The sequence below is a fragment of the Danio rerio genome, chromosome 2 (genome assembly GCF_052040795.2).
Source record: "Danio rerio strain M-AB ecotype USA chromosome 2, GRCz13ab, whole genome shotgun sequence".
Classification (NCBI taxonomy): domain Eukaryota; kingdom Metazoa; phylum Chordata; class Actinopteri; order Cypriniformes; family Danionidae; genus Danio; species Danio rerio.
Window position 1 is genome coordinate 50341977 of NC_141022.1, and position 24357 is coordinate 50366333.

At 36.6% G+C, this 24357-nt stretch overlaps 1 protein-coding gene and 1 long non-coding RNA gene across 4 annotated transcripts in view; both read left to right on the forward strand.

The window, feature by feature from the left end:
• LOC137487485 (uncharacterized) overlaps positions 1–24357 on the forward strand; it is a 128414-nt gene that overhangs the window by 42129 nt on the left and 61928 nt on the right. Inside the window, exons 4-7 of one of the 3 annotated variants that reach the window (XM_087241381.1) lie at positions 5546–5730; positions 18479–18598; positions 21104–21148; positions 21435–22002. In XM_087241381.1, coding sequence (XP_087097507.1) covers positions 5681–5730; positions 18479–18598; positions 21104–21148; positions 21435–21570 — 351 coding nt within the window. In that variant the 5' untranslated portion in view covers positions 5546–5680 and the 3' untranslated portion in view covers positions 21571–22002. Of the gene's footprint in view, positions 1–5545; positions 5731–18478; positions 18599–21103; positions 21149–21434; positions 22003–24357 lie in introns of those variants that run through there. The other 2 variants (XM_087241380.1, XM_087241382.1) reach the window with 2 other exon arrangements.
• On the forward strand, positions 2468–5139 carry LOC147846492 (uncharacterized). Its single transcript, XR_015479268.1, has 3 exons — positions 2468–3314; positions 3412–4052; positions 4518–5139. It is a non-coding gene; the product is annotated as an uncharacterized LOC147846492 (long non-coding RNA).

Here is a 24357-nt window from a genome sequence, read left to right on the forward strand (position 1 = left end):
TAGAATACTGTAAGTATGCAAATCAGGATGAAACGAAAAATAAGCTATTTTTGTGAATGTGTAAGATTTCTAGTGGATTAGCTACTGTGAGTAAATTACTAGAGTTATAACAAAGTGCATTAACTATCTACACAACACAACAGTGGGTTTATAATCATAATGATACATTAATTTAACAAAACCACAACCAACCAGTCAGTTAATCAATCAATTAGTTGATCAATCTGTGAATCAATCAATCATCCAACCAATCATGCAATTAGTAAATTAATCAGTTATACAATCAATTAATTTATCAATCAATGAATTAGTCAATCTTTAAGTCAACCAACCAATCAACCAGTCAGCCAATAAATGAATGAATCAATTAAACATTAAATTAAGCACTCAATTATACTATTATATTAGTTATCAGTTATATTATTATAAGTCAATCAACCTAATCTGTTGAATCAATCACTTAAACAATCAAATATTTGTTCGATCAGTGACTCGGGTAGTCATGTCAGTCAGTCAGTCAGTCAGTCAGTCAGTCAATTAGTTGATTAATTAATCCAACAGGTAGTCAGCCAATCAATCGACCAACTAACAAGTCAATTAGTTAATTAGTCCATTATACAATCAGTTAGTTTGTCAATCAATAAATTTGTCAATCTGTAAGTCAGCCAACCAATCAATTAATCAGTCAGTCAGTCAAAAAAAAAAAAATCATGCAATCAATTACACAATAAATTAAACACTCAATTAAACAAGTCAATCAGTTAATCAACCAATCAGTTTAATCAATGAATCAATCACTTAATCATATGTTTGAGCAGTAAATTAATCAGGTAGTCACCAAATCATTCAATCAATAAATTGATCCACCAATTAGTCAGTTAGTTAATCAATTAATTAATTATCAGTTAATAATTATCAAATAATCAACTAGTTTATTAATCAATGGATCAATCAATCTGTTAGTCAAACAACCAAGCAATAAGTCAATCAATCACTCAAACAAACAATCAAACAGCCAACCAATCAGTATATTAGTCAATTATTAGTCAATTAGTAAACTACTTAATCGGTTAGACAATCAATCAATCAATCAATCAATCAATCAACCAATCAATAGGTTAATCAAGCAACTAGTTAGTCAGTGAATCAATAAACCAATCAATTAAACAATCAATTAAACACTCAAACAATCAATAGGTCAATCAATGACTGAGGATTTATTTTGGGCATTGTTGGGCAGAGAATTAGTAGAAAAAGAGGAAGTATGTCGAAGGTGTGGCCAATGGAGGACTGAACAATGACTGACAAGTGACGTTACACCAAAACTCCACATAACTCATCTGCAGTGAAACACACTAGTAGAAAAAATGCACATCCCATAATGCCAAAAGAAAGTATAGTTGTCATGGCTCTCTGTGCTTCTGGATCTTTCTGTTCTTGTCATAAACTCCTCTTATTTCTCCAGCAGAGACAGGCAGCTTCCCTTTATAATCCCTCCAACTAAACACAGCTAGTTCGGTGAAGATCATCTACTGAGACTCGCTTTGTCCCGGTTCAAATCCACAAAAGCACAGAGCAAGTCATTAAAGTCCTGTGTCCACAGAGAACTGCCGAATCGGTGCATTAATAATTTGCGGAGGTGCGCAGAACACTTCCAGGAGCGTATGTAAATGATAGGGAGAGAATAGGCTGGCTGTATTAATATTGCATTTGTTCTGCGTTGGCTTTATTAGTCAGGCGGGAAGCTAATGAGCCTCTCGCACCCAAAGCTGTCAGATGCTCAGCCCGTAACTCAAAGCTGGAGAAGAGTCTCTTTCACTCAAAACACATCCTGCTTCTGAATTATGACTCCAACTGCAGTATGCATTCGACTCATTAGAGAGTGTTTCCATTAAATTATATTAGCTGACAAAGTTATTAACAAAACTTTATTGAAAAACTTCAAATTAGAGTTTTGATTTTCTCAACAGGAGTTTGCAAAGTTTCTGCGGTGATGTATCCAAATGATTTAAGTTTTTAAATGAGGATTGAATCAGATACAAAGAATTACACTCACCAATCACTTTAATATGTACAGCTGTCCAGCTGCTCATTAACTCGGATTTCTAATCAGCCAATCACATGGCAGCAACTCAAGGTGGAGAAAAATCTCTGAGGAATATTTCCAGTATCTTGTTGAATCTATGCCACGAAAGATTAAGGCAGTTCTGAAGGCAAATGGTGTCTAGTAAGGTGTACCTAATAAAGTGGCCGGTGAGTGTATGTAAATAGTATAGGCAGTAGCAAGTTTCTGTATTTGCTCTGCACCAATTAAGCAGTTTATAAGACCAAATACTGCTCACACTACATAATAAAAAAAAAAAATCAAAAATCTGTCAATTATTTTGTGATTCACACAAAATGCACTGAAAAAAAAATATTCAAAGATGATTCCTTGGATTTACTTTTTTTTCTTTTTTTTTACGTTAAGTGGTTGTAAATAATTTATTTGGGCTGAATTTAAACTAACAGATTACGTTCAACATTACTAAATTTTATTTATTTGTGTAAATTTAACACACATAATTAGTTTGCAATTGTTTTGCAGACATTATTTGTTTATTTACAGTTGTAAATTGTATTATGGGACCTTGATCTTTGCACTATCGAGCAGTCGACTACAGTTTAACAAAATTATTTTATTGAAATTTTTGTAGTTGTAAATAATATGGTTATTATTTATGAAATTATATAGAGAAACTAGTTTTTTGTACCATAGTAGTTGTTGTAGTAGAGAACTTTATTTATCCTTGTGAGGGAAAACTCATTTACCACCATTGTTATCACAATAACATAATTTATTAAATGGCAAACACCTCCAAAAAAAAAAAAAAAACAGTACAACACAACGTTAGCCCAAACTACACATCACAACACAGAAAGTAGCTGACACATATACAAATCACATCGCTTCATTAAAATACCTGACAGCGGTTGAAATAAATGACCTTCTAAATCTCTCTGTGGAGCATCGGGGCATTACTAGTTTCTCACTGAATGAACTCTTAAGTGTTCTGAAAGGTATTTTTTAGTGGATGTCCTTCATATTTTAATAATGATCTTTAATTTAGCCCTTGTTGTCTTTTTTACATTCAGCTCAAGTGAATCAGGATTAAAACCATAAATAAAATCAGATTTTGTAATCATTCTATTCAGCTTATTTCTATCATCCAAATTCATATTACTCCTCCAGAGCACACCACAGAACAAAACACAGCAATGTAAATAGCAAAAACTAGGTATGTTTATAATAACCCATTCAGCGTTAACCAAACGTGTGCGTTTTTAACCTATTAACAGTATTAGTTAAGTGATTAAAATATATATATATATATATATATAACTAAAGCAATCTCCACTGTGCTGAGCGAGAGCGCTTACTCAACAGCACAGCATCGATGATGTAAGGGTGACCAGGCCCGAATGTAATGTGAGTGCGGGCCGTCGGGGGAGACAGGAGGGGGTACAAGTGTGCTTTGGCCCAGTTCAAGATAACTGTACATAGTATGAGAATGCCCTTAAATGCCTAACTAGGTTAACGAGGCATGTTAGGGTAATTAGGCAAGTTATTGTATAACAATGGTTTGTTCTGTAGACTATCAAAAAATATTGCTTAAAGGCGCTAATAATTTTGACCATAAAATGGTGTTTAAAAAAATTAAAACTGTTGTTTTTTGCTAAAATAAAACAAATAAGACTTTCTCCAGAATAAAAAATATTATCAGACATTCTGTGAAAATTTATTTTCTCTGTTAAACATAATTTTGAAAATAATTAAAAATTAGAAAAAAAAAATCAAAGGAGGCTAATAATTCTGACTTCAACTGTATGTAAACCACCTATAATTGTTAAGTGTAAATTACTAATTTAGGGTTGACTATTAAGGGTTTCCATTTACATCTGCTTGCATTGTTGCACAAAATATGTATGAGATCATTTTATGTCTAGGAAACAAAAACAATCCTCAGATAGGACTACTTAAATAACGGTTTAATATTTGTAGAGAAAAAGATGTTCTTCAGAGTAAAACTTAGTTTCAGATTCATGCAGAAGCCAAAATCTGCATTACAAGTGTGAGAATTCACAATAAACACAAACATTTGTAAACAAATACTTCAAAAATCTCGTCAAGCATCCCTAGCAAGGACATTTTCATTTTTGAGTGAACTATTCCTTTCTTTGTTTGTTTTTGGCATGTTTTTATTACATTTAAAATAATAATAACAATACTTCTTGACAAACTAATATGTACAGCTGAAGTAAGAATTATTAGCCTCTTTGAATTATTAGTTCACGTTTTTTTTTCCCCCCAATTTTTGTTTAACGAAGAGAAGATTTTCTCAACACATTTCTAAACATATTAATTTTAGTAACTCATTTCTAATAAATGATTTTTATTACCTTTTGCCATGATGACAGTAAATCAGTAAAAACTACTCAGACTACTTAAATAACAGTTTAATATTTGAAGAGAAAAGATGTTCTTCAGAGTAAAACTTAGTTTCAGATTCATGCAGAAGCCAAAATCTGCATTACAAGTGTGAGATTTCACAATAAACACAAACATTTGTAAACAAATACTTCAAAAATCTCCTTAAGCTACTTTGCAGGCTACAATTTTATAGCTCTATACTCTAAGGCCCAGTTTGCATCTGGTATAAAGATCCATCTCAGTTATTCTGATCAGTCAGCCAAATCTACTTGTTTACACCTGGCAGGAACAAGCATCTCAAATGCATCTCATGTGACCACTTGCGGGTGTACTTCAGGAAAAAAAAAAGTTCTCTTAATTGTTAGACTGCATACATCACTTACGACAAAACAGTAAATGGGAGACTAAAAGCAGCATGTTTTTCCCTTGAAAAAATTGTTCTTACCTCAAATATGAACTTTGTAGTTAAGTTTAGTAAAGAGGATGTGAATGATTTACATGATTTCTTTGTTGACAACTGACACTCAAGTGGTTCTTAACTGCACACAAATCAACATATTCTGAAGAATGTTGGAAAAATCCACCATTGACCTCCATAGTAGGAATAAAAAATACCATGGAAGTAAATAGCTGATGCTTTCCATCATTCTTCAAAATATCTTCTTTTGAAAATAAAAAAATTAAATGATGGCATCACGGTGACACAGTGGGTAGCACAATCGCCTCACAGCAAGTAGTTTGCTGGTTCAAAGACATGTGTTATTGGTAAATTATTCATTCATTCATTTTCTTTTCGCCTTAGTCCCTTTATTGATCAGAGGTCGCCACAGCGGAATGAACCGCCAACTTATCCAGCATATGTATTACGCAGAGGATGCCCTTTCAGCTGCAACACATCACTGGCAAGTTGACGGTTCATTCCACTGTGGAGACCCCAGATTATCAAAGGGACTAAGCCGAATAGTAAATGAATGAATGAATGGTTACATGATGACATCAGTTTCATTTTTGGGTAAACTTGCCTTTTAAAGATGATGCAGTTAGAAAAGTGAAAATGTCCTCTGTTTATTGCAGGTCAGGCTGGATATGTGATCTGGATCTGGAAAGGATTGGCAGAATCCAGACATTCCCTGCTGCTGAATCATGCCAGTGGGATTATGGGATTCCTCACAATGAAAGAACAGATTTAAACATACACATCCATTCTTCATGGTCGCGGTGAAGGCCTTCAACCCTGCAGGTGGTGAATTAAATCTACGGTGAGATCACAGATGGGTTTGTCTCAGCTACTAACACAGCCTATTGTGTGCGTGCGTGCATGTGTGTGTGGGTTTGTGTACCCATATTTATTACGGTTCCTGGACTTGTGGTAATGACACTTTCATTGAGTGGATTGGGCAGGGACAGATGGGCCCTGGTTAAGTCTAGTTTTTAAGGTGTTTTCACATTGCCTACCAAGGTTCTCTTTTTTTTTTTTTTGCCTTGGTCACTTTAGTCATTTGTAAAAATTAATGGTTATTTAAAGTTAAATGTATGCATTTGTACCCTAGTATAGTACCAGTGGTTTGTTCTGAAGACAATCGAGTATAATATTAAGGGTGCTTATAGTAAAGTATGAGTCAGAGTACAGTGGAGTTGAGGGTCTAAACGCAGTTTATTTACAGCTTAGTCAGGCTTGTGACAGTCAAACATGAACAAACAGTAACATGAGGGTTAATTCAAAAATGTAGACGTGGTTACAGACAGAAGTCGGTGTAGGCAGCAAACACGACAAAACAAAAATCAAAAACCACGGAAGGACAAGGCAAAGAAAAAGCTTAGAAATGTTACAGGGGAGGAAGACTCAGCACTGTATGTGTGAATGTAAGGTGCACTGTATATATAGTCCTGGTAATCAGTTTATGTTAAGCTTCCTGGTGTGTGTGGAATCAGGGAGAGAACTGGAACTGGTGTGTATGTGAGGTGCATGATGGGATTGTAGTTTTCCAGCAATCTGTAACTGCTGATTTTGACATTAGTATTGACTAAAAATTCCTTGCTTTGTTAAACATTCACTTGGGAAATATTTGAAAAGAAATACAAATTTCAAAGGAGGGTCATTAATTATTAATATATACACTCACCCGCCACTTATTAGGTACACTTTACTAGTACCGGATTGGACCCCCTTTTGTCTTCAAAAGTGCCTTAATCCTTCGTGGCATAGATTCAACAAGATACTGGAAATTTTACTGGAGAGGTTTTGGTCCATATTGACATGATAACATCAGGCAGTTGCTGCAGATTTGTTGGCTACACATCCATGATGCGAATCTCCTGTTGCACAACATCCCCAAGGTGCTCTATTGTGTTGAGTCTGGTGACCTTGGAGGCCATTTAAGTACAGTGAACTCATTGTCATGTTTAAGAAACCAGTCTAAGATGATACATGCTTCATGACACATTATCCTGCTGGAAGTAGCCATCAGAAGATGGGTACACTGTGGTCATAAGGATGGACATAGTCAGCATCAACACTCAGGTGGCATTGACACAATGCTCAATTGGTACTAATGGACCCAAAGTGTGCCAAGAAAATATCCCCTACACTATTACACCAACACCATAAATTACCTTTTTCCCCCATTCGATGTTCGATTTGAACTGCAGCAGATCGTCTTGACCATGTCTACATGCCTAAATGCACCGAGTTGCTGCCATGTGACTGGCTGAATAGAAATTTGCGTTAACAAGCAGTTGGACTGGTGTACCTAATAAAGTGGCCAGTAATTGTATCATTGATAATCTGACTTCAATTTGATTTCTCTCTTTTGCTTGTGGTTTACTGCTTTAATATTTTAATATTTGTATGTGCACATGTAGCTATGTTGAAATGCCCCTTTTATCTGATGCTCATTTGGCAACATAAGTCCATTTTTACACCTTAAAACAAATTAATAGAATTAATTAACACAAACTGATTAATCTGTGAGATATTTCAACATTTGCCATAATTAGATTCGAGTTTATGTTTGTTCTTTTTTAATAAACCCCTTGCAAAACAACAACAGCTGCAATTACAATTACAATTTTTATGAATTATTTTAACAATTAAAAATGACTGTTGCATATATTTAACTTTAATTTTAGTTTTTTTTGTGCTATTATTATCAACTTTATCATTAATTAACATTTAAATGAACCAAAATGTTTATTATTGTTTTCTGACAATCAGGATTTTCACATCGAACCCTTATTTTCTTTGAAAACCATTGACTGCCTAAGTACTAGTGCAGGTTAGAAGCGTGCTGTAGTGCAGAGGATGATTGACAGTTGATTGACAGATCCCAATACCAGCTGTAAACAGGCTCTTTGAGTGGCCGTGGTTGTACCATTTGTCATACAAGGATTATCTGTCATTTACAGACATCTGATGAGGATCGAAGTTGGTAGACGGCAATAGAGGTGTTAGGGCCTGGGATCAGTAACAGGTGCTTGTGTTGTGTTTAGAGATGCTTTTCGGATTGAGTGTGCTGGAGAGCCTCAAGTACAGTATCCTTAAGTTTAAAGCTCATGTTGTTGTAAACAGATTTCAGCATATAGGCGCACCTATTAATGTCTTCCTCAAAGTTTTACACTTGATCCATCATTCAGGAAACTTTGCTCTTTTTTTTCTCCTTTAAATTCAGTGAGTTCGTGTTAAATAGTGAATTAAAAACATAACTAGACGCACTAGCGCTCTCTTTCTCCATACCAATCACAGATTTGACATTACTGTGGGGGAAAGGAGTTTTAGCATCTCAAGTGGCATAATTTCCATATGTATGTATAATACGCTGATGAATTCACATTCTGAGCTCGAGTCAGATGATGAATAAAACCTAATAAAAATGTCATTCTCCTGCTGAAACCCTGAGCTTTTTTTCTTCTAAAAGCAGTACTGATACCTTTCTGTTCGGCGTATGTCGCTGATTGACATGCTGCAATTTATTTATGACATTTTATTTTGGACTATTGCCATTGTAAATATACAGCGCTGAGCCAAACGCTTGCCTTTGAGGAATTAATGATCCGTTAAAGATACAATATCCTGTTTCTGCCACTCACCATGATTGAGCCAAGGTGGAATCAATTTCATCTGTCAAATGTTTCTGGAGCGGCTGAAAAGTGCTCTTAAACATGCTGAAGTGTAGTAGGGAATGAGTCACCCGTGAAGCCGCTAACAGCACCCTCTGGTTTTGCTCTTTAGACGTGTTTGTGCATTTGATTTTGCAAAAAAAAAGAAAAAAAAAAAGTCACATTTATCTGCTGGTCTACTCTGCCCTACAAAGGCAAGGTGCAGTATCACTGAAATCGAACAAAATGCCTTTAAAGTTTTTTACACCAGCTTAGATTTTGTTTTGAAAGACACTTTTGTTTTTCTGAAAAGGGACTCAATTGTATCAGAATTTTGTCACAAGACAGAACAGATGCCATTAAAGCCTATGTCACTTTACCAAGGGTCCTCATGTAGGGTCTTAAACTCTGCAGACCCGGTACCGTCATCGGCATTCGCTTTCAGATTTAAAGGGCTAGCGTTGCACCAGACCCCCGTAATTGGTGTCGTTTGAAAGTGTAGAATCTATATTTTATGCACATATGCATCACTTTGGCTTTTATTCTACTGTATAAAAGTTATTTACACTTAAATAGAAAGTATTTTGGATACCCCATATTTTTTATAGGACACATGTACAAGTTATAGCTCAAATGAAAGCTCTTGCCGGTGCTCATACAGTTCTAGCATTCTTTTTACTAAATTATATTCATATGCCAAACAGTTGTTGAATAAATTGTGGTGTTTCCATGGCGCAGAAATGTAAACAATACATTCATTATCAATAAGCAGCCCCAGATAGCACAGACAGCTGTCATCTCTTACCTTATGCTGTGCCCCTCAGGGCCATTCTCCTCTGTTTTTGAGGTGATGTGCATAAGTAGTCCTTTTATATGTCTGATTTGGTCCAAACACAGTGAATTATGTTTGATCAAACAAAAGAATAGTGAAATATAAAAACAGTGATCGGTCCCTGTGGCTTGTACAGCACCTCTCATCAGTTGGAATGCATTAACTTTTGCATAGATTATGGTGGAGACCTTTTTCTTTTTTCCTATGATTACAGACATGTGCAGGAACCACCTTACTATTCAATTTCTGCACCTGAACACCTTTAGACTCTCCCTAGAAAACCATAAAGCACAGTTAATTTCATTTTGATATTTGCTCCATTGTGTTTATGGCTGTAGTTTGTTTATATATGTATAGATATTTGTATTTGACGCCCCCCAAAAAACCATCCCAATCAATCTGAAAGGTGACAGTGATGCTTTATTTTGATGGACCATTTGAGTATTAGTTGACTGTCTGCTTAACAACTGTTGATACTGCTCCTTCAACAGACATTTTACTCACTATAAGAAACCTTGCAAGTAAATATCAGCTTACACTATGCCCTAACCCCAAGCTACAGTACCAGTCTACTTATAATATAATGAGAATTAGTTGGCATGTAGATGCAATGTAACTTAATTCAACAAGAATAAAGTGTGACCATCTAAATTAATGACTTGATAATAAAGCTATTTAAGTGATTTGGTGAATTTATATTTAAATCGCAGTATGTATTGCAGAGAAGAAAAAAGATTGCATTGTCAAATTATCTCAATATGCACTTGTCATATTCTACATTCAGTACCTACGCAACTTCTACCTTAACTATTAATAGGCAGCTATAGTTGGAAGTTTATTAAGCTAAAAGTCATAATTAATAGTTTAATAATATGACAATGCACTTTAAAATATAATGTCCAAAGTTTTTCATTGATAAAATCAAAAATATGTGATTATGAAATCATTTAAATGGGTGCTATATTATGCAGACACTGATTCACAGGTGTCAAATCTAGTTCCTGGAGGGTCGCAGTTCTGCACAGTTTAGCTTTAACGCAAATTAAACACACCTGATCAAACTATAGGAGTCCCTCAGGCTTGTTTGAAACCTACAGGTAAGTGTGTTGAGGCAGGGTTGGAACTAAACTGTGCAGAGCTGCAGCCCTCAGGGAACTGAATTTGACACCTGTGAAATAGTTCAATTCAACTCAATTCAGTTCAATGTCATTTCAAATTTACCTTAAGGGTCATTTATAATACTATGCCATAAACCCCCTCCTATTAGAATGAAAGCAAAACACATTTTTTGTGTGTCTTCTTAAATGCAAATGAGGTGCAGCTTCCCACCCCTATTCTAGAAAAAGGGCAGAGCCTATAAAGCTTTTGTTTGATCTCTGGCAACAACAATCACACCAACTGTCAAATATGTTGTTAGCAATGACCATCTTCCAACAACAATTCCAACTTCGGTCCCCAAAGAACACAATCATGCACTGCCCTATGTTTTTTTTTCAACCCAGGTTCATTATGGATACATACCCCTGTCTCCATTTCTGGAGAGCATGGAATACATCCCAGGAGGTACATTTTTTTTTTTTAGCCATTTTTGTTTTTGCAAATCCACCAGAAGCTGCTGTGTATGCTTTTTCAGATGTCAAATTTCTCTTGCGAGTGCCATTTGTGCCTTTTGTTCTCGCGTAAATCCACCAGAGGCTGCTGTCAACTAATTGACCAACCGATCAACTAACTTACCAACTTACCCACCAACCCACTTCCCTAAACCCAACCGATAGTGTTTTTAAAGCACCGAATGACCTGATCACCCAGGTCCCTAAATCCAACCGACAGTGTTTTCAGAAGCAGTCTAAAAAAAGAAAAGTCCTCGTGGCCACCTGTTTATGTTATTTTTTTTTTTTACCACGTTTTCAGATCTGACCACATTCTCACAATGTACTTGTTTATTTTATTGTTTCTACTTTGTTTTACCTGCTTTTAGAAAATTGGCTTTGCTGTACTCAAACTCTGTCATTGCAGTCAACTCCCCTCTGCCTTCCAAATCTGCCAACGTATGTGGCAAGCCACTAGGCAAACTGGTAACTGAGGAAAAAAAAAACATCCACATGGAGGTAAGAGGTCACCTTGTAATGCAAAAAATAACAGATGCAGTTGGCATATTATACCGCCCCATAGTGTTCGTTTTAAAGAGAAAATGCAGCAATACTTACCTTTGGCTACATAATCACGATTCTCAAGAAATGTAGATGGGGGTACATATTAACAATGAGCCTGTGCTGTCTCTTTCATATTTCAGAAACCGTTTAAAGTAGATGTACTTCACCATAGAGGGAAAAAGAACACTCATTACATGCCGACTATAGGAATGTGAAAGCGTCAACCTTTTTACATAAATTTAAACTTTAATAACCTTTAAATAAAAAAGTGTTGTTTCAAGCAAAAAATGTGCCAAATAAAGACAATTCCATCTATTAGATTTTATTTAAGAATTATTTGACATTACAATTTTCACCGATTGCGTTTATCCTTATTTGGCCAGACTTTGAGATACCACTGTTTTTCTATGAACTGACTCAACTATTTGAAACATTTTTAGTATTTACTGCTCAAATCAGAGACAGTATCCCTCCCCTTGGCCTCTCAAATGCCTGTTTCCCCCAGGACATGAAACCCATTTAAGGGTTAATATGTGTGGCCATCTCCCTGCACCTCTGTACCACAGTGGGCTTCATTACCCAATCCACACTTTCACTCCTCCGCTGTTGTGTATCCTCAGACTGATGAAGACGAGAGGACCCTAATAAGGGTCATTTAGGCAAAAGATCACCGAATCATCATAGCACTGTGCGCTGTTCTCATGGCAACTGCATCCACTTCGCATATGGGATGCTGCGGGATCCAAAGTGGAGGGTTTTCTCTCTCTTTTTTTAAAGTGCTTTAGTGCACATCCGATCTGATGTGTTCAGTGATTGTGAAACGCTGAGACAGTTTATTAAACATCCAATCTCCTCTCAGAGGCACAGCGGAAAAGTTAATTTCCAGGAGAAGGCCCTTAAAGATGGAATATTAATCAGCTTGACATAAATATGAGACATGCATATACATGGATGCTCACACACTGAGACAGGTCCATAATTTCATGATGTTTTATGCATAAACCTGGTGCAGCATGTTACGTTCATAACAGATGCGTTATAGACAATTCAAGAATGCTTTTTTACTTTTAACTTAAGATCAAGACATTATTGTGAATGTACACTCACCGGCCACTTTATTAGGTACATCTGTCCAACTGCTAGATAGAAATTCAACAGTAACTCAAATAACCACTAACAACTGAGGTATTCAGAAGAGCATCTCTGAACACACAACACGTCCAACCTTGATGAGCTACAGCAGCAGAAGACCACACCAGGTGCCACTCCTGTCAGGTAAGAACTGGAAACTGAGGCTACAATTCACATAGGCTCACCAAAATTGAACAATAGAAGATTGGAAAAATGATGCCTGGTCTGATGAGTCTTAATTTCTGCTGCGACATTTGGATGGTAGGGTCAGAATTTGGTGTCAATAACTTGGAAGTATGGATCCATCCTGCCTTGTATCAATTATGGTGTAGTGGTGTAGGTGATATTTTCTTGGCACACTTTGGGCCCATTAGTACCATTAGCATTGTGTCAATGCCACAGCCTACCTGAGTATTGTTGCTGACCATGTCCATCCCTTTGTGACCACAGTGTACCCATCATCTGATCGCTAAAGCAGGATAACACTTGAACATGACAGTCACCAGAACTCAATCCAAAATAGCACCTTTGGGATGTGGTGAAACAGAACATTCAAATCATAGATGTGCAGCCGACAAAAAAGCAGCAACTGCATGAAGCTGTCAAATCAATATGGGCCAAAATCTCAGAGGAATATTTCCAGTAACTTGTTGAATCTATGCCACGAAGAATTAAGGCAGTTCGGAAGGCAAAAGGGGGTCCAACCCGGTACTAGTAAGTACCTAATAAAATGGCCAGTGAGTGTATATTTACTCATTCATTAATTTTCCCTCAGCTTAAACCCTTTATTCATCAGGGTTCACCACAGTGGAATGAACCGCCACATATACACTACAGCCAATTTAGTTCGATTCACCTATAGCGCATGTCTTTGGACTGTGGGGGAAACCCAAGCACTCGGAGGAAACCCATATGAACACTGGGAGAACATGCAAACTCCACACAGAAATGCCAACTGACCCAGACGCGACTTGAATCTTCTTTTACTGTATGTGTGTGTGTATATATATATATATATATATATATATATATATATATATATATATATATATATATATATATATATATATATATATATATATATATATATATATATATATATATATACTTCTCCAGCATCTTTTAACTTGCTGTGTTACAATAATTTAGTCTTACATGGAATAAGGAGATGAAGAGTAATAGTAAAATATTAATACAGCCACAGGTTCTGTCACGATAGTCTAATAAAAAATCTCCAGCCAAAACGCATGTCATAATGCTGGTGTTATTCACTTATCATATTAATAAAACATGACTCATGAATGAGCAATGATCTGGATTTACTGTAGATTATTGCACTGTGAATGGATCTGCTAGTACAATGCTATTTTTAAATGCAACTTTATACCTCAATTTTATGAATTGTTCATTATTTATGATTATTGCCATTTTATTTCTCATAAGTTTCTCAACTGTCATCATTTTTTTTTTTACTTCAAATATCATACTGTCTTTTTCTGCCATTTTTGTTACTTCTTCTGTTTTATTTTACATAGTTACCACAATAACCTAATGCAAACTTTAAAATAATTTAGATCGTCACATTATCTCACTGTGTTGCTTAATTGCATTTTTATGTTTTTTTTTTTCCCCTTTAGCACAAAAAATAAATAAATAAATAATTTAAATAATAATTTAAGTTGCAACAACACAGGCTTATTCTGAAAACGTAGCCTTATATACATTTCTGGAGATCTTGAAATTATGTAGCCAGAAGTACGTATGGCATACATGAACGCTATGGGGCGATATGATCCCAATCCTTTTCGTATATACCAGCATACCACTTCCCTTCGTATGGACGGCTTTCCCACTGTTACCAGTTTTTCCTGTTAGCTCGCCATGTAGAGTTGAAGTCAGAAATATTACCCCCCTTTGTTTTATTTTCTTTTTGTATATTTTTCCAAATGATGTTTACCAGAGCAAGGAAATTTTCACCGTATATATGATAATATTTTTTCTTCTAGAGAAAGTCTTAAGTGTTTACTTTCGGCTAGAATAAAAGCAGTTTTTAAATTTTTAAACACCATTTTAAGGTCAATTACCCTAACCTAATAACCCTTGCCTAATTACCTAATTAACCTAGTTAAGCCTTTAAATGACACATTAAGCTGTATAGTGTATATGTGTCTTGAAAAAGTAATATATTATTTACTGTCATCATGGTAAAGATAAAATAAGTCAGTTATAAGAAATTAGTTATTAAAACTAATGTTTAGAAATGAAAAAAAAAAAAAATAAATAAAAAAATATATATATATATATATATATATATATATATATATATATATATATATATATATATATATATATATATATATATATTAAATTCAGCAGGGCTAATAGTTCTGACTTCAAATGTACGTTGGTGGACTTGAGATGCAGAGAGGAGCTGACCATGATGACGGAGATCGAGTCCTGCAAAGAATGGTTCCAGAAAGCAGGCAAGACAAAAACAGAAGCCAAAAAATCAAATGATGAAGTAAATAACAGGCTAAAAATGTGGTTAAATCTGCAAACGTGGTCAAAATCATGCGAGAGCTTTTCTATTTCTGGATTGCTTTTTAACACTGTTGGTTGGGTTTAGGGTGGGTCAGTCGGAGCTTTTGAAAACACTATTGGTTGGGTTTATGGAAAGGGGTAGGAGGGGCAGTTGGTCAGTCATCCAGTCAATCCATAGTGGCCTCTGGTGGATTTACGTGAGAAAAGCAGGTGCGAAGCACTTGTGAGAGAAATTTGAAATCTTAAAAAGCGTACACAGTGGCCTTTGGTGGATTCGCTAAAACAAAAACGGCAAAAAAAAGCATACCTCCTGGGATGAATTTGGAACTCTCCAGAAATTATTACACGGGTACTATTTCAGAATGAGCCTGGAGTGTTTAAATTTGTTTCTGTTAACTGCAACTTAATTTATTTCTCCTAATTCTTATCTCACAGTTTCACTTTCTTGTAACTGTGTTTTTCACACAGTTATGGCTTTGTTTATTTATGTTTAGTTATGGCTTTATGGCAATTGCAGTAGAATAAAAAAAAGTGACTTTATATTGTAAATTATGAGCTTTTATAGCATACAAGTATTATATTTTAGCATTAGGGTTTTGTATCTCACCATTGATGATAACAATAAGTATTAGCTATGAATTAAATAAGAATAAAATTAGAAGGTTGCTGGTTCGAGTCCCAGCTGGGCCAGTTGCCGTTTCTATTTGAAGTTTGCATGTTCTCCACGGGTTGCCATTAGTTTCCTCTGGGTGCTCCAGTTTCCCCCACAGCCCAAAGACATGCTATAGATGAATTGAATAAACTAAGTTGGCTGTAGTGTATAAGCGTGTGCGTTAATGTGAGAGTGTATGGGTGTTTCCCAGTATTGGGTTGCAGCTGGTAGGGCATCTGCTGCGTAAAGCACTTGCTTGAATAGTTGGCGGTTCATTTTGCTGTGGTGACCTCTAATAAATAAGGGACTATGACGAAAGGAAATGAATAAATAGAAATGCAATAATTATATTAAAATATTTAGTTCATTTGAAAAAAAAAATATTAAAAGGTAGCTGAATATGCAATATTTTCACTTTTTATTTAAATGTCTCTAGTCGGTACCGTTGGGATGGGATGAGAATCAGCACCTCAAAGTCTGACGCTATGGTGCATCATCGGAAAAAGATGGTTTGCTCCAGGTTGGAGGAAAGTCCTTACCCCAGGTGGAGGAGTTCAAGTATCTTAGGGTTTTCGAGTTCATGAGTGAGGAGAGGATGGAACATGATACTAAAAAGTGGACTGGTGCAGCGGCAGCAGTAAAGCGGTCGATGTACTAGTCTGTTGTGGTAAAAAAGGAGCTGAGCCGAAAGGCAAAGCTCTCGATTTACCAGTCAGTCTACGTTCCTACTCTCACCTATGGTCATGAGCTTTGGGTCATAACCGAAAGGGCAAGATCTCAGATACAAGCGGCCGAAATGAGTTTCTTTCGCAGGGTGGAAGGGTGCATGCTTACAGAAAGGGTGAGGAGCTCTGTCACCCGGGAGGGGCTCGGAGTAGAGCTGCTGCTCCTCCACATCGAGAGAAGTCAGCAGAGATGGCTCGGGCAACTGTTTCAGATGCCTCCTGGGGACCTACCTAGGGAGGTGTAAAAGGCATGTCCCACCCGGAGAAGGCCTCAGGGAAAACCCAGGACATGCTGGAGAGACTACAGTATGTCTCTTGGCTGGCCTGGGAACGCCTCAGGATTCCTCCGGAGGAGCTGGAGGAAGTGTCTGGAGAGAGGGAAGTCTGGGGTTCTCTCCTAAAAAAAGTGGATGAAAGTGAATGAATGAATTTTAAAGTCTGCTGACTATAACTTTTTAAATTTACTTCTCATCATTGTAGTCTAGTCTCAGTGACCTTTCATTTTGTAATAAACGGATTTATTTCTTATAATCTAATTTCGATTATTAATTTTGGTTTTATATCTTTGTTTCTCTTTGTAGCAACTATATTTCAAGTATTTTCTTTTCTTATAATTGAACTATTCCATCTTACATTAATTCCTGTTTAAAAACGTTTCTGCAATTACCTGCTTTGCGTTTTTGTTTTACTCCAGAGACTGAAACAAGTTAACCTAATATAACACAATTCTGCAGTGCTGTCAGATTGTTTGAAGACTTTTTTTCATTTTCAGCAGGATAAGCAATTTTTAATTTAAAACTATTGCAAAAATCCTCCCATGAGACTTATAGTTTATTGCAGACACCTAATTCATCGTCTCTGTCAATTGACACAAAAGGCTTTGTGCTTTCGACACATAATCCATGATTTGACATTATAAGAGTGACATTTGAGAAAAGCCGCTTCCCGGAGGCCTGTTTCTCCGTTGGTTGACTGACCAAAGAGTGTGTGACGCCTAAACTTGTTAGATGAAGGACTGAAAGCTAATGAAGAGAGAGGCCAGTCTCTCACAAAACCACTTATCCTGACCTTTTATTCCAAGCAAAATCAATTTAGCCTTAATGTGTCCATATTACTGCACTGCCTTTAATCTGCTCCAGCCCATCAAAGCCTCGCCACCAGGGGACACAATCCACAGCCGCTGTGTTGTTTTTCACCTTCACTCAAAACAATGACTGATTAAGGTCACTTTTGTCATGCTCTTCAAGGGCTTTTGAGGGACCGCTGAACTCTGAAGAAAAACTTTGAAGAAGTTTTGCACACAAGTAAACAGACCCAGAAAAGTAGGAGATGGAGAAGCTCCTGATAAAGGTAGATTTGGTGCATAAAGTTAGTTATAGGGAATTTAGTTAGTTCCTATAGTCGAGTGCACACTGGGTTTTTATACCAAGTAGCCAGCAGGACGGTTCAACCCAGGCTCATTCCAAATACGTTCCCTTATATACATTTCTGGAGAGAGCAAAATATGTCTCAGGAGCTGCGCTTTTTTGTAGTTAGTTTTTGTTTTCGTGAATCTGCCAGAAGCCGCAGTGTATGCTTTTCTCCTGCGATTATCCTTTGTTTATGCTGTTCTTGCATAAGACTACCGAAGGCTGCTGTCGATTGACCAACCGACCAATCCCCCCACCTTTCCCTAAACCCAACCAATAGTATTTAAAAAAAATACCTAAACCCCTTACCTAAAATTACCCATTACCTAAACCCAATCCAGAAAAAGAAAAGCCCTTGCCTGATTATTTTTTAACACATTTTTAGATTTTACCACATTCTCACCCTGTTATTTATTTGTTTATTTTATCTTTTGGCTTTGTTTTTGTCTTCCCCTGCTTTCTGGATCAGTTCTTCTCCAGACTTGAACCCTGTCATCGCGGTCAACTCTGCTCTGCATCTCCAGTCCGCCGTTGTACACGTCAAGCTACCGGATGAACTGGCAACAATGGAAAAGTTGTCCACATGCAGGTAAGCAGTCAGCTGGTAAGTGCGAAAAGAAACGGTGTCACACCGGCCTGCAGAGTTTGTTTTAAAGACAAAATGCAGCCATGCATAGCTCTGGCTACATAATTTGCGATCTCCAGAAATGTATATAGGGCTACGTTTTCAGATTGAGCCTGTGTGATGGTCAAATGGGAACTACATTTACTTCTAGATCCATTTTCCCGGTTGCATTCACATTGCTAATAGGAACTCAGAAGTGAATGTAAACCAGCCAACAGCAACGTCAAGCTTGGCCAATGGTGTCACCAGGGATTCTTAGCCACGTGCACATATTTTTGCTTCAAAAACCCCAGCCAAAATCACATTCAGTCTGGAGGAGGTTCAACGATTGTGTTCCCCCACTGTGTCCCATAATCCTCTGGGCTCCATGCACTCTGTACCCTTTTCCCCCTAGTCCGAAGCCCTTGAGAAGGACATTCAGCAACTGGATCGAAATGATCAGGGCTGTTTTTGTTGTGTTTTGGCATTGAGTGAATGGAATTTAGATGTCTAAACTGTGCAGTTGAAAGAGAAAGAGATGAACTCTGACAACCTGCAGTGCTGCGTACTGTATAATAGAGGCTGCAAAACAACAATACAACACTGCAGACAATGTTGTCAGACCCTACTTTTAAATGGAAGTTAAATAAGTTTCATTCTTTGTTTAGGAATAAATGAAATACCTGAACTGCAGTACAGTACCAAACATCCTGCCCTTGTTCAAAAAAAAAAGTGTGTGCGTGAGTACTACAAGCTCAAAAGCTCATCACTCACATTGATAGAGTAATTACCTGACCAATGCAAAAAGTATATTATTTTAAACTCTAAAAATATTAATAAAAGTCACTTTATTCAGCTGCAGATTTAAATGTGGTCCCATTTTAGTTTAAGTGCCATTAATTACTATGCACACACATTTAAATTAATCATTTGGTACAAGGCACTTATTATGTGCATTCAGGTTTTTACATCATACTTAATATATATATTAAAAAATCTATAATAACATTCAGATAATTACATCCTGTACCACATCTGTAATTATTTTCTTTAATTACACCATTGACCCTTTTAACCCACTATAAAACCTACACCAAACCTGTTTCCAACCTTACCTGTATTCCTCTTTAATACCACCATATAATTGCAATAGTATCTGGCTGCAGACTCACATGTGCAAGTTGAAACGTGCAGTCTCAGACTTGCAGACTCAGACACATGCATTCAGTACAGCTAGTGACATCACTGTGATGAGTATGGATAGGTGTACACATTGAAAGGATGCATGCAGTCTTAGCTTCCATGTGCACCCTGGCCCTTTTCTTGAAAGTGTGTAATACAACATATACGATAAGTATATTGCGGTTATTTACTTTAATGTTTTTCTTATGTTGAACACAAAAGAATGTATTTTGAAGAATGCCATTTATTGAATTAATTTCATTCTTTATAATGTTGTTTAGAAATTTATTATTATATTCATGTTCTTAAGTTAAGAATAAACTACCTGACAAAGCTCTTGTCATTGATCCCAGTTGTAGGAGCAACAAATAATAACTTGACTTTTAGTTAATCATTTGGAAAAATGGCAGAAGGTAGATTTTTCTGATGGATCATCTGTTGAACTGCTTCTCAATCATCACAAATACTGCAAAAGACCTATTGGAACCTGCATGCACCTAATATTTTCTTGGAAATCAGTCAAGTTTGGTGTATGAAAAATCATAGTTCGGGGTTAAATTCAGTATGGGGGCATGCGAGAGATCTGCAGAGTGGATGGCAACATCAACAGCCTGAGGTATCAAGACATTTGTGCTGCCTGTTACATTACAAACCACAGGAGAGGGCAAATTCTTTAGCAGAATAGCGCTCCTTATACTTCAGCCTCCACATCAAAGTTCCTGAGAGCAAAGTAGGTCAAGGTGCTCCAAGATTGGCCAGGCCAGTCACCAGACATAAACATTATTGAGTATGTCTGGGGTAAGATGAAGGAGGCAGCATTGAAGATGAATTCAAAGAATCTTCATGAACTCTGGGAGTCCTGAATACTTCCTTTGCCAATCCAGATGACTTTATTAATAAGTTCTTTGAGTCATTGCAGAGTTGTATGGATGCAGTCCTCCAAGCTCATGGGAGTCAGACACAATATTAATATGTTAAGTGATGAGACTTGTGTCCAAGCAAAGTCAGACCTTACTGTCCTAATTAAAAAATAAATAAATACAAATGTATTTTGGTAAAACAAGTATAATTTAGAGGCTTTTGCCTTTCATATAAGCCATTTCTGATATCAAATGATCAACTAGAAGTCAAGTTATTAGTCAGGTAGTATACAGCAAATGTGGCTGTATTTATAAACTGCTTTATACAATCTAATGAAGAGTTAACCCTTAACAAATAATGATTTGACTATTTGCTAATGCTTAATAAATGATTCATCGTATGCAGATTATAATGTGTCACAAATATATTTTCTTTTGTGTCCAACAGAAAAAAGAACCCCATAAAGGTTAGGAACCACTTGAAGAGTAAATTGTGAGTATTTATTATATATATTTGTTTAGTTGAACTATCCCTTTAAGTGTGTAATATTGACATTTTTATCATGAAAACAAAATCCTTAAATATCTTTTTAGACACTAAGGTAGGTAAGGAATTAGGAAAGTCTTCCCTTCATTCTAAATATTGTTTTTTTTTATTACTATTTGATATTTTTAACTTTTTCCCCTGTGAAAAATTTCACTGATTGTTGTGACTGACTGTCAGTGACCGAGCATTGAGTCATAACATTTTAACACCAAATTTTTTTCACTCTGCGCAGGTTTGGCCAAGTTAGGCTCATTTTGAAAACGTACCGCTTTACATTTCTGAAGAGTGCCAAATTTGTCCCATGGAGGTACTTTTTTGCAATTTTTGTTTTCGCAAATCCACCAGTGGTTGCTGTGTATGCTTTTTGAGACGTCGAATTGCCATTCATGCCTGCTCTACTTGCGTGAATACACCAGAAGCTGCTGTCGACTGACTGACTGACTGACTGACTGACTGACTGACTGACTGACCCACCCTCCTCCTTACCTAATCCAACCATTACAGTTTATAAAAGCATCGATTCCCAACTGAAAATCTCAACCGACAGTTTTAAAATGCAATCCAGAAAAAGAAAAGCCCTTGCCATTTTTTTTCCCCATGTTTTCAGATTTTATCACCTTCTCACTCTGTTATTTACTTGTAATTTTATTTTAGGCTTCTGTTTTTGTTTTACCTGCTTTCTGGAGTCGTTCTTCGATGCACTTGAACCCCGTTATCATGGTCAACTCCTCTCTGCATCTCAAGTCCACTGACGAACCACTTGGCAAACTGATAACAACAGGAAAGCTGTCCATAGGGAGGTAAGCGGTCAACTAGTAAGCGCAAAAAGGAACAGCATCATTACGCCCTATAGCTTTCATTTTAAAGATCAAATGCAGCATACATATTTCTGGCTACATAATTCATCATCTCCAAAAATGTATATAAGGCTACATTTTCATAATGTGTCTATGTTGGTTTTGGCACTGTAATGTTGGGCTAATACTGGGAAGAAAAAGGATGCTAACTCTGCCCTGGAGTGTTTTAAACCCCTCTGTAAAAGTGATGTTAATCCCTCTTCAAAATTGTGTCAAAATGTCAAATGTTTGTTTACCTGGGGGTAAAATTAATCTTTAGAATGATGATAGCCAATGATGGTACGTGCAGTGTGAAAACCCCAAATGCAAACAAGCTCACCTTTGACCCCATGGCCTTGACACGACTTTAGACCCACAATAACTCAATTCTGATTCAGGATGATTAATGCTGTTTCGATGCTAGCATGCAAGCATCAGCACACAGAATAAAAAAAGCAAGTAAAATCTGCAAACTAATAAATCCACGCCACATGAATATGAATGCGAGAGGCTGCTATGTTTAGTCGAGTCTTAAAATAACACTCGCTTAAATATTTCTACCGCTGGATAGAGAGGGACTGCACATCTGATCAGGGTAACTGCCATCCTAAACAATTTATCTCCACATATACAGGCAAAAGACAGGAGAGGCCTTTAGCTGCAAGCCAGAAATCATCAGATATTAAAGCGTCCTCCTTTACGCTCGCTCTTACACTCACCAAAGACCACACACTGTCAACATATAGTTATGTTTTTTTTTCCTCTTTTTTTTCTCCCCCTCTCTGTTTCTATCTCTCTGATTTTCTCTTCTCTTGCTCGCTCAGTTTCCCAATTTATATGTAAATGTGGGTGTTCTTGACAATGGCAGGCCCAAGGCAGTTTATTCCTGCTTTAGAGCAGTCCATAACCCAAAAATAAATGCCACAAGTCCTTGATTTCGAGCATGGCGAAATAAACCACACGTATTATTTTGCTAACCATAACGGTTTGGAAATGAGCGTCATTTCCCCCTCCTGCGAGAACACTAAAAACTGTTTACTGTTTTATTCTTGTTTAAATTTTGTAGGTGAAAACATCAAATAACTAATATGCTGGCGTAGAGCAATCACATGGATCCGGACATTTTGGCAAACTCTGCAGATTTCGGCTGATTTGGAACACTAAATGAAAAATAAATCCATATGCATATTTATTAATACATATTATACAGCTATGAAAAAAAAAAACAGGGAACACAAGGACATACTGGGAATTTTAACAACCACAGGGAATCAGGATCTCGGTTTAGCATTACATCCAAAAGATGGTGCTCACTGAGCAGTATAGAGTCCCCATCAATATACAGTGGTGTTAGGACTCAAATTTAGTGCCTCAAATTTTATGATCTTAAATTTCTCTCGTTAGTGTCATTTACTCCTGCTGTTCTCGCTTAAATACACCAGAGGTCACTGACTTTCTGACCCATCAACTGACCCACATTCCTCCTTCCCTAAACCCAACCAACAGTGTTTTCGAAAGCACTGATTGACTCACCGACCCACTTCCCTAAACCCAACGACAGTGTTTTAAATATAATCTGAAAAAATAAAAGCCCTTGTCTGATTTTTACTACGTTTTCAGATTTTACCACATACTCACCCTGTTATTTACTTGTTTATTTTTTAGCTTCTGTTTTTGTCTTACCCTCTTTCTGGCTCTTTTCTGTGTCTCAAGTCTGCCAATGTACATGGCGAGCTTACTGGACAAACTAGTAACAGCTGGAAAGCCGACCACACAGATGTAAGCCATCAGCTGGTAAGCGTGACAACAAATGGTGTCATAGCGCCCCTTAGCCTTCATTTTAAAGAAAAAATGCAGCCATACCTACTTCTGGCTACATAATTTGCGATCCCCAGAAACTTATACAGGGGTACGTTTTCAGAATGAGCCTGTGTTGTAAAATAAATTATGCCTATGGAGACTCCTCATAGAGTGTGTTTATGTATTGATACAGCTCCACTGAAGATGCAAACCTCAAATTGTTTTAGAGTATTATCTTTTTACTTTATCCTTTCAGTTTTGTAAATCTTTTAAAATGATCTTTAAAAAGTAAAACATTTCAACTACAGGCCCAGGCACATACTGAACCCCTTTCAATTTGCTTATCTGTCCATTAAAGGAATTGATGTTATCCAAACTGCTGATATTTTTCTTTTCATCTGCAGTCTCCAAAGAGTCTCTCTCTCTTTTCCAGTTTGCTTTCATAGTTTCTTTTTATTCACTTTTGTACTATTTTCACACCTGGGGAATTTTAGAAACTCTTTGTTCTAATCTCAACTG